Source organism: Gilbertella persicaria, assembly GCF_025201335.1.
Source record: "Gilbertella persicaria strain CBS 190.32 chromosome Unknown B0P05scaffold_71, whole genome shotgun sequence".
Taxonomy (NCBI): domain Eukaryota; kingdom Fungi; phylum Mucoromycota; class Mucoromycetes; order Mucorales; family Choanephoraceae; genus Gilbertella; species Gilbertella persicaria.
Window position 1 is genome coordinate 93,652 of NW_026252032.1, and position 11,063 is coordinate 104,714.

General features: G+C 33.9%; 3 protein-coding genes across 3 annotated transcripts; 1 reads left to right on the forward strand and 2 right to left on the reverse strand.

Annotated features, from left to right (window-relative positions):
• Positions 1-332: 332 nt before the first annotated feature.
• On the reverse strand, positions 333-2,176 carry B0P05DRAFT_334925 (uncharacterized protein). The gene is made up of 3 exons (XM_051573566.1): positions 1,882-2,176; positions 469-1,836; positions 333-417 (listed from the first exon to the last, which is right to left on the reverse strand). Exons 1-2 carry the CDS (start codon positions 1,963-1,965, stop codon positions 700-702), a joined length of 1,221 nt encoding a protein of 406 aa, XP_051429717.1. The 5' UTR covers positions 1,966-2,176; the 3' UTR covers positions 333-417; positions 469-699.
• A 516-nt stretch (positions 2,177-2,692) lies between these two features.
• On the forward strand, positions 2,693-3,776 carry B0P05DRAFT_563946 (Got1/Sft2-like family-domain-containing protein). Its single transcript, XM_051580773.1, has 8 exons — positions 2,693-2,882; positions 2,938-2,995; positions 3,040-3,070; positions 3,120-3,199; positions 3,246-3,298; positions 3,345-3,409; positions 3,460-3,524; positions 3,571-3,776. Exons 1-8 carry the CDS (start codon positions 2,828-2,830, stop codon positions 3,638-3,640), a joined length of 477 nt encoding a protein of 158 aa, XP_051429718.1. The 5' UTR covers positions 2,693-2,827; the 3' UTR covers positions 3,641-3,776.
• Positions 3,777-9,331: 5,555 nt separating this feature from the next.
• B0P05DRAFT_641890 (uncharacterized protein) lies at positions 9,332-10,614 on the reverse strand. The gene is made up of 4 exons (XM_051583789.1): positions 10,296-10,614; positions 9,724-9,921; positions 9,490-9,655; positions 9,332-9,460 (listed from the first exon to the last, which is right to left on the reverse strand). Exons 1-4 carry the CDS (start codon positions 10,355-10,357, stop codon positions 9,410-9,412), a joined length of 477 nt encoding a protein of 158 aa, XP_051429719.1. The 5' UTR covers positions 10,358-10,614; the 3' UTR covers positions 9,332-9,409.
• Between the last annotated feature and the right edge of the window lie 449 nt (positions 10,615-11,063).

Below are 11,063 nucleotides of genomic sequence, written 5' to 3' on the forward strand. Positions count from 1 at the left end.
ACTACACCGCAGCTCACCTTTCTTTTTCTGAGGATCTCTTCTATTTCTTTTGCAGTGTCATTATCATAGTAAGCAATGGTTATTTTTGGCCTTTTATAAGTATCAAATACGTATTCAACATATTGCTTAATCAGGTTCTTTTTTGCTTGGTTCGTCTTTTTGATCTAAATAGCTAAGGAGCGCATGAAACTTACTATGGCACTTACCAAGTCATTTTCTCTGATAAACTTTGTGAGTTCATGTTCTCCAGTTCCAAATTCTGCAAAGTGAACCAAGAACTCATTTCTTGCTTTCTTGTCAAGTGTCATAGTGACCTTTTGACGGACAACATCATTAAGTTCTGGCTTTATTTCAACGAGTTTAGGACAATGCCAAATGTGTGAAGCTAGAAGGTGATGAAGCTCTTCCATATTTGATCTTCCTATCATACCATGTTAATCAAATACACTAGTCTATTGAAATAACTACCATTCCAAGTCCAGCCAAAAACAGTGCTTTTAGGATTACAATAACGCTGAATATATGTATCCATTTCAGGAAACCATTTTTTGTCAACAGCAGTAATTTGAGGATACAGATCGACTGGCAAGGAATACATAGCTGTATCTGAAAGTAAGATGGCTCTTTTGCACATTGCTAATAATCTACAGATATTTTTACATTGGTCTTGCTATAGTGTCTGTATATCAGCATCTATGTCTATGGACTGCATTTGCTTACATCCTTGAATTTCAAATAATTGCTTCCATCACAAATCATGACCTTGAAATGCTGTTCATAAATCTTGGACTTGTTGTTGGATATTTTCTTATGGCTGGCAATATAGAATTTGACGTTTTTTCTTGGTTCATATTCAACGCCCATTTCCTCAGGTTCTTCTGCTTCACTATCACTATCACTAAAGTAGTCATTTTCTATCCTTTCCTTCATTTTCTGCTTGTAAGATTTTCGAAATCTGGCATTGGGTTTAGAGGGCGATGGTGTTGATCTGAATGATGATATTGTCTCTAATACAGGCTCTGATTTGACTCTAACCACTTTTCGTCTCTTGTTGCTATGAACAGCACTTTTCGTCTTGAACAATCCGCTCGATACATAATCCAATACACACACTTGTCCATCATCCAAACCAAAAAATTCCTGGACATGTTCCTTCCAAGTATCACATAATACACTAGGACATGTCAAAAGAACAGGCCATTCATCCTGATACACAGAAGCAAGCGCTAGGGTTTGTTTACTGGTACCTAATCCATTTTCATTACCATACAAAATACGTCCATGTCGTTCAATTCCTTTTCGAACAGCATCTCTTTGAAACTGGTTGATTTGACGATGCATGGGTGACTCAACAAAATCCAGATAGCGTGATTCAACCTCAGTCATCTCGTTAGGATCATCTATCGGTTGCTCTGGACTAAACAAGCTCTGTAGGATTGTGTCTGGAATACCGTCAATTTCCAGTAAGATATTTGGAAAGCCGGTAGGTAATGCTTGCATGGCTTCCTTATAATTTGAAAGCGTGGCTGGAATAGTCCATTGATCCAACTGCTCGTCCCAAACAATATCTTTGATACTGGCAATAATCGGTTCAATTGTCATGTTCTTTTGTACCCTGATACCAATACGTGTTGGAGAAACAAGATTAAAGACTATCTTGACCGTGGTACGACTAAGACCTTGAGATTTGTTTCTGAGATAACCAAATGGAAGAGAGAGGGGGCGGCGTATAATGTTACTTAGAGGTGCTGCTGCTTCATAAGCCTCTCTAGGATGTTGAATAAAAGGTAGTGCAGAATCGTCCCATTTAAAATAACGGCATGTACCTGTAGGACACTAGATTCAATGGAGTTAATGTTGAACATGAAAAGAAACACGTACTTTCCAGTACCATTTGCCCCTATTAGGACCTGGTTTTTTCACTTCATGACAAGAAGGTGAACTACCACAACGGCAATTTTGCATAGTCTATGTAAAAGGTCAATACAATGGCTTCACCGTCATTAATGAAAAAGGCAATCGGACTTGGAATAATTTAAGACAGGCACAATGGACCATTTGTAGGATACTATCTTTCTGATCTTATGCACATTTTGATCATAAAGAAACATATGGACGCATTGTGTACTAAATCTAAGGGAATCTAGCTTGTTTGCTTTGGCTATTATACTTTTATTCATTTTGAGCTAAAAACTGTTCTCTGCATTTTTGAATAAGGCTCTTTTTATTAAGCATTAAATATTGAAGAGAAGAGCATCAATTGAAATAAGACTGCTTATACAAAAAAAAAAAAAATATCGCCCCTAGTGCGTGTGTATTTCTTCAAAAAGCAAAAATTACTTTTTTTCGAATTGTATTGTTGACAAGTGAAGTTATCTAGTGCTCTTTTCTTTTTTTGAGCATACGAATTGAGGCAGAAGCACTTAGGATAACATACATAGTGTTGTGAAAGAAATGAATAAAAAGAAGAAAGAAAGGATGTCCTTTTTTTCTAAATGCACTTAAGGCTTATCCCCATGAATAAATGCGACATTCGTTTCGTTCATTGTGCAATACGTCTATGCCAAAAATAGAGTGCACCACTGTTGTGTTACGTGTAAACCAGTTCTACTTGAGAAACAATCAAACTAAAGAATTGCATGCAAGAAACGACACTTGCGTCTTTTTTTTTATTTTTAATTTGCTGTTTTCTATAACAGAAAAGTGTTTTTGGTATTCCTTTAGATTTGTTTACCCGAGTTTTCTGTATAGGGTTCTTCCGATGTTCATGTGACAAGTTTCTCTTTTTTTTTTCCTCTTTCTTTTTTCTTCTTTCTTTATTGAAATTATGAAGTTTGGTTTCTTTTCTTCTGACTTTGAGGACCAAGGCACCATGGATAATGGTAGCTATAATAAGCAGTCTGAGTGATTCATAATAACCCTTTTTTTTTCCGATAGGTGCTTGGAAGTTTTGTGGTCTAGAAAAATCCCAACGCTTATTTGCATTTGGTGGATGGTAAATGAAATATGGCATAGTGTGGATTCACTGATTGTCTTCAGCTTTGTAGCCGGAGCAATTCTATCTGTTTTGGTAAGTCAATCGGAAGAATAATGCATTTGTGCTTATTTTATGCATATAGAGTACTTTATTATTGCTCGTAGGCAATATTACTGCATTCGCCATTATCTATAGCTGTGGCAATATTATCTCTTTATTTAGGTAAAGTATAAGTATACGTGTTATACAGGATAACGAGAAAATCTAGTTTGACATTTATTATTGGTATCCCAAAACAGATCAAAACTATGTTTGCACCTGGTAAGTGAAAAAAAAAGGGTCTTGCTTTTGTCTAAATATATTCAAGTTCGTTTTTGGGCAACTGTGATATACATTGGCTTGTTGGTATTGACATTGGTCTTGGCTACCACGGTTTGTTTACATAGCATAGGCAATTTATTTGTTCTAACTTGTTCATACAGTTAAAAAACTTTGTTTTGACTATCGTGTTAGTTATTGTGCAGTTTTGTGCTCTAGTGTGGTATTCGTAAGTGTAAATTGGCCTGAAAATTGATTTAATCATGTTCTTCAAGTGCTAGTTACATTCCTTATGGTCGTGAAATCATTCGTCGATTCTTTGGAAGTTGCATTACCTCTATTTAAATATTATATATGTCTTTATGAAGTATTGTATCCTTTTTTAGCAAACGTAACTACCGTTTCAACAAAAAAAAAAAAAAGTCAGAAAAGTTGAAATAAAATACGAAATGTCTTCCTGTGTCGTATCGATAAAAAAAAATCTTTTTGGAAAATTTATAATGCATAAAACCTCAAGCAAATAAGACGAGTATCTTTGAGTGGGGGTTCTATCGAAACAGTTAGGTTTATGTTCCGTTCAGCTAATGAATATAAGACAAAATCAACGAAATAGAGTAGTTGAATTATGTGCAAACCAAAAGCAGCAATGTCCGCCATACATTAATCAAAGCATTTACTAATACTCAATTTAATAACGATATTAAAAAGAAAGCAAGAGTCAAAAAGAAAAACTCAAAACGAGCAAGTAAAACGCATGTTTGAATACTTCATTATAAATATGAAGTCGCTTCGTGCCTTAATATAAGGATTGATTTTTTTAAGCTTCATCCCAGCTGCCAAGTTACAGATCAAAGTTTTATTGGACGTTTATAAGCTTTGAACATATCGCTGGTGTGGAATACTGCCTTATTCCTTGCGATAGCGATTTTCAATGACTGCAAACTTATTTCACCGTCAGCAAGGATCACACCAGTATCTGTCAGCAAGGTATCTAGAATTGATGCGAACCGTCAGTAGAATGTTGCTTCGATTTCATTACGTTTTTCCGACCAAAGTCGTAGGTTGTTCACCATTTGTTTGATAATTGCTGGGCTGGTACATTGCTATGTGTTTTGTTTGCGGTCACGGATCAGTGCCACCTTGGTTACCATAACATATTCGAGAATACCATTAACATCTGAGCGAAAGTCAAGAATTCGTTCGTTATACTCCAAAGTATCAGGATCCAGTTCAGAAGTTTTGATGATATAGTCAAGTTTGGTTCTCAAATGGTCGGGTAAGGACGATAGGACTATCTTTGACATATCGGTATGAATTAGATTTACAATTCCTGAAAGGTGTAGCCTATGAGTAACTTCAACGTACCACTACCGCTAAATTTTTGGAGCATGGTTCCAATGCTGGTGCATAGACACTAATAAAGTTGGAGCAATGCTCCAAGTATGGTGCATAGGACGCCAAGTAGATTTCAATCTCGATGCACACTTGATGCATTGCTCCAATATAGGCGTAAAGTACCAAGTAATTTTTTGTGCTGCTTGGTGTTTGAACGCCTACGTTGGAGTCTGTAAACGCTAAGTTGTGTCATCTTTTACATATCTGGGAGGAGTCTTTATGATAGCTGGTATTCAGATGAAAGCAATAAGCAAAAAAGAGCAATACAAATGCATTTACTCCCTAAAAAAAGACAGGCTTATGTAGAGTATTTTGTCATTTATTTGCGCAATAAAGTGGATTCTAGAAGGATATGAAGTCAAAGAACATGGCAAGAAGAAGAAACAATAAACTAAATAAATAAATGGACAAAAAGCAAATCAAATTGTAATGTCTCGCATGTGCTTTTTCTTTTTTTGTTTAGTACAACAGAGTTAGAGAGGGCTTCATTGACTGAAGCGAAAAGAAAATAAAAATAAAAGTCTTAGATATCTTTTGTTACCTTTTCTTTTTGACACTCAACCCATTCAAGACGTATCTCATTACTGATCACTCATACTTAAAAGTAATTTCGTCACTAGTTACTGTTTGTTAAATGTATTTTATAGAGCTCTTCCTTTGAATACTTGTGTGCAAATTCAAGAAACTGCTGACCTATATTGCCTTTTTCTTTTGTAAAAGGTACCAACCATGTATAAAATTAGGCATACTCGTCTCACTTTGCTACCAGTGAATGATTTCGACTACTTGAGATATTGTTGTATAAGAGCAAGTTCAAGAGTGATGAGACAAGTAAGCTTTATACTTTCTGTGATAATCCTACTAACATTTCTTTCTTTTGGACCTCAAGGCTATTTATTTTGGATAGTGTTATCTATAGAGGCTTGTTCTTGAGGTATGCAAATAATAAATCAGAGCACAATGGCTAATACCCTATCTCTTTATAGTTTTATCTGTTCTTCATTCATCACAAGTGCTTAGAATCCAAATAGACCTTGCCATTCAGCAATTATAGCACCCGCTTGCTTCTAGGATAAGCTTGGCATTAGTGTGATTTGGATTGGATCTATTTTTGGTTTGTGGTTGTACTTTTTCGGGATGTAATCCTCTAATCACGTCTATAGGATGATGCTTTCTATAACTATTTATGTATCTATTTATCTCCATAAATGAAATAAACTATTTAAACCATTCATATGCGTGATATGTATCAGTATTTCTATGTAAAATATGAGTAGACGATATGGATTGTATAATGTTACGGAAGAGAAACTTCCACATTTATTTTTGCAATATGATTTGACAATATGCTTCTATAAATGTTGTTTGTCTTACATGTAACTTAGTGCATTATGCCCCTTTTTTCTAGCGGTAGTGCAGTCATACAGCCTTAGAACTCTTGAAAAATAGTAAAACGTGAAATGATCTAGTGTATTATATATATGTTTCCCATTTTAGACTTGTAAATGGTTTGTATTTGATGCGACAATTAACTTTCAATCAACACATACTTCTATTCAAAAGTTTCTTTCTGCATTAAAACATCCTATAAACAAAGCATCAATTGAATTATTAGGGTTTTCAATCAAGTGGTTTGCAATGTCAAATACACATTCATATTGCTAGCAGTAAATAATGCATTATAGGCACAACAAGTTTTAATATGATTGAATTGATGGCGAGATACGTATGAAGATGTTTTAATTTTTTGTTTTTGTGCAGATAGGTTTTGTGTACTTGTATAAAGAGTTTATTGGTAAAGGTGAAATACAAGTATCAAGAAAATAAATAGTCTCGCACAAGTATTTTTGTATCATCAATATGCAAAGTATTCATTTCTATGTGGATCATCACAACAACAAAGACACAGATAGTGTCTTATTGAGAGAGATACTCTGCAATACAGTCTACAATGCGTATTCAATGGTTGCATCTGTTTGCTGTTTGTGCTTCAAAATCTTGGTATTGTAGTGATCTGTTTCACAGAAAACAAAAACAAAAAATAAAGCAATATTGTAGGGCGATGGGTGAGTCAATTAAAAAGGACTTTAATCTCTTATTGACTTGAGAAAGTTGCCTCTTCATTATTAGAGACTATGAGCATTTATATGTGAATCGTCTTAAATCAGCGAAGATATTAATATCTCTTTTGTTAATGATATCTATTAGAAATTTTTATTGTTAATTGGGATTGATAGTTTCTCCAAGCAGAATTAACATGATTAGGTTTATGTCTTTACTTAGTAATAAATACCCTTATTGATTGTTCTCAATAAGTTTTATCAAAAGTCTATTGGTGATCTGTGCGTAAGCGCATTGAATCCAAGGGAGTATTTTTTTCTCTTATTATCGAGTTAATGTATGTGGTTCACTACAGTTGTTACTGAAAAGAAAGAAAAGTCCTCTACTAAATATCTCATCAGTAACAGTCCCGAGCTGAGAGTTTTTAGCCGGAACGGTGCGGTTTGATCCCAAAGGATCACGTGACTCTATTTTTTTCTCGTTAGATAAAATTATTATCAACTTGTAAACAAATTGACAGTAATAATATGATAGTTTATAGTAGAATCGAGGCAGATATTCTAGAAGTAAGATAACCGATTAATCACTTATTACACACGAGCACCAAGGAAAGACTGTAAAGAACCTACTTCGAATGTAATAACACCAGATCCTCAGGTATCTTCTTCAAAAATATCTTTTCAGAAAAGTTTGATGATTTTATTAGGTTTTGCTAATTCAGCTTTTATACAATTCAACGGAATTAGATAGTAAAAATATAATGTACTAAGATACAACGATAAGAACATATATAGGTACAGACAGATAAAGGGTAAAAAAGGAAGTAAAGATAATAAAGGCCTTGATTTGCTTGCATAAGAAAGAGTATAAGAAAATAATGGGAATTAACACTGTTGAGAAAATACATGACTTGTATAAAATGAGAGATGGCTTATTGTTTTGCTTGCTAGTATTCTTGTTGGTCCTTAGATCCACATGTGATGATCTGACATTAAACAAGTCTTCAATTACATACTAAAATATATCATAATCAGTTTACATCAGAAATAGACATAAAAGAACCTCTTGTACTGAATAAGACAATGTATCTTTTAATAGATCAAGACTTATAACCGAAGTCCATAATTTATATTATTTAATTAATTTAAAGTAGTCTATGATAATAAAGACTCAGTCATTTGCATGAACCCTACTATTACTCCGACATCTCTTCATGTATAAATACCTAGAGAATGAAGAGCTAGAAAACAGAAATATATATTTTTTGGGAATAATAAACTTATACAAGTTCTAATCGACTTCTTTGTCTTTATCTTCTCTCTTGCATCACAACAGGCGAGACTAACAGACGTTGTGAGATGAAGAGAGAGTAGATATTCAATAAGAGAAAAGGTAAGAACACAGAGAAAGTCCGTTAGAACTTATATAGGTTTTTATTTCTCCAAGAAAATGTTATCTTTCAATTGCTATAAAATGTCGAGGTACTTATACTTTTTCTTCTCGGTCAAAATATTGTTTTGGGGTTAGCTTCTTGACTACGGATTGATTTGTTAGATCAGGAGCAATTAAGAGAAATGCCTTTAGAGGAAGTTGTCAGCTCAGCCAATAGTGCATGATCTAACCTGAACTTGAATAAACTATTACATATTCGTCAAATGCCAATGCCAATGTATTTGTCAGCTCTAACTGTCACTTTATGAGGGCCATTAATAATAACAGAGTCACTAGGTTCATAATCTCTGTCTATGAGGATGATGTAGTACTTCTAGTAGAATGAGTGAATGTCAGTGACTATAGATCCATTGCAATTGCCATAGATGTGATCTGGTTTTTTGCCATGATCATCATTTATTGATCTATGCATATTGTTGTGAACATATAGAATCTATATGCATATGATGATCTGACATTAAATAAGTCTTCAATTACATACTAAAATATATCATAATCAGTTTACATCAGAAATAGACATAAAAGAACCTCTTGTACTGAATAAGACAATGTATCTTTTAATAGATCAAGACTTATAACCGAAGTCCATAATTTATATTATTTAATTAACTTAAAGTAGTCAATGATCTCTTCATGTATAAATACCTAGAGAATGAAGAGCTAGAAAACAGAAATATATATTTTTTGGGAATAATAAACTTATACAAGTTCTAATCGACTTCTTTGTTTTTATCTTCTCTCTTACATCACAACACATATGAATTCATATATGTTCACAACAACCAGTACCGGGACCAGGCGATGTGACATTTCATGCCAAAACTTGGAACAAAAAGAAACAAGTAGCTCTTATATGTTTACTTGCGCTCTAACTCTGGTTTCGACTTTTGTTTTCTATCTATATAAAGACCCAGTAGTATATCAATTTTTGTCTATGGCTATGTTAGAGAAAAAAAACTTTACTGCGGAAAATGCGTTCTTCCATACCAATCAAAGAGAAGCGCAGATTGTTAAAAAAGCGCTGGAAGTACTGTCTAATTCTTAAGATGAGTAAGCCCATGAGTCGATGTTATGCAATCATAAGGTTTCAGAGAGTTTAAGCTTCTGAATGTAGGTTGAATTCAGGAGCTGTGGACTTTATCTATAATACAAACGTTTCAAGAGAAGGTGATGGAAAAAAAATTGTTTTATTATTTAAGGTCATGACTATTTTTTGTTGCTTCTTCTTGTACGATTAGACTTAGCTGGTTGGCTTTTGTCTTCATTGCGTTTGCCCCTTTTCTTACGTTGAGAAGAGGAAAGAGGTAGAGAAGGAGAACAAGGACGACAGTTGTTTTCCATTCCGAAAAAATGTCATCTTCAGAATCCTCAAATTCATCACCACAATATAGGTTTGCGTACTCTAAAAAAGGCTTTTCACTTTGAAGAGATTCATCGCTAACTTGGTTTTCACTGTATAGTTTTGATTCTTGTTAGGCATCTTAAAGTTTCATTGAATGCATGTTTTGCGTTTATTATACCTGATCCTAGAGTTATTCTCTCTTTCAACAACAGAAGCCTTATTTCTTGCTCTATTACTTCTGTGCTTGTGTGTTTCGAAGAGCAATAGACCGGCTGCCCAGGAATGCTGACGTCTTTGAAGAGGAAAGCCATGAGTAGCTGCATTGCCTTCAAGCTTGAATGTGTATTTTGCGATTAGAGCAGAAGACACTTCAGACCATTGTGATGTTTTGATAATAGAGTTATATAATAAGATGATATAGAGACAAAGGTAGATACTTTGAGACTGTTCTATACAATTTTATTGTTGTTCTTTTTGATTATAAATTATTCTAGCATATTTATACATGAAGAGATGTCGGAGTAAGTAGTAGTAGAGTTCATGCAAATGACTGAGTCTTTATTATCATAGACTACTTTAAATTAATTAAATAATGTAAATTATGGATTTCGGTTATAAGTCTTGATCTATTAAAAGATCCATTGTCTTATTCAGTACAAGAGGTTCTTTTATGTCTATTTCTGATGTAAATTGATTATGATGTATTTTAGTATGTAAATGAAGACTTATTTAATGTCAGATCATCACAACCATAAAGGCAACACAGCTGCTTTGTCATTCTTCTTCAAAGCTTTCAGCAGCTCTAACTCCATTTCATTGTGGGTATTTTTTGCGATTGTTCTGAGGATCCCGTAGTCATTCTCATTCGCTTTATCATCAATTAAAAGATCAGTGATATTTTCTTCTTTCTTGAATAAGTTGATCAGGGCAAGCAAACGCAACCGTGGCGTAACATATCTATGTTATCCATGAGAGCCAAATGCTTTTGTTGCTTCCTCAAGTACTCTAGGAATGTCTTGGAAGCCCATCAAGTTTAGATTAAGAGAGTTGGCAACACCGCCTTCTCTTGCTGCATTTTTCAGGAAGAAATAAAAGTTAATACATATCTTAGAGAAATAGCTTGTTTTTTTTTACCTTGTTGAGCTGCTTCAAGAACTTCACTGTTGATCTCATTACTATCACTTTGGGCAAAAGAGGGTGCTAATAAATGCATCAATCCCTTAAGTATTTGAGTCTGTGATTCGATTTTTTGTTCGAGTTGGGAAATTTGTTGTTGCATTTGAGTGATTTTGTAAATAGTCGTTTGGTTCATATTGTAAGAAAGACAATTGCAAGAAAAACCAAAATGTTATTTTTGTTAGAAAACCCCCAAACAATTACTAAATATTCTACATAACTCAATATACCCTTTCTAGATGAGTCTCATGTCAAACTCTTAGGAGTGCATCAACATATTGCATTGTGCAAACCCCTTTTTTTTGTTTTTTATAAGAAACATTATTAGTATTATTGTACTTG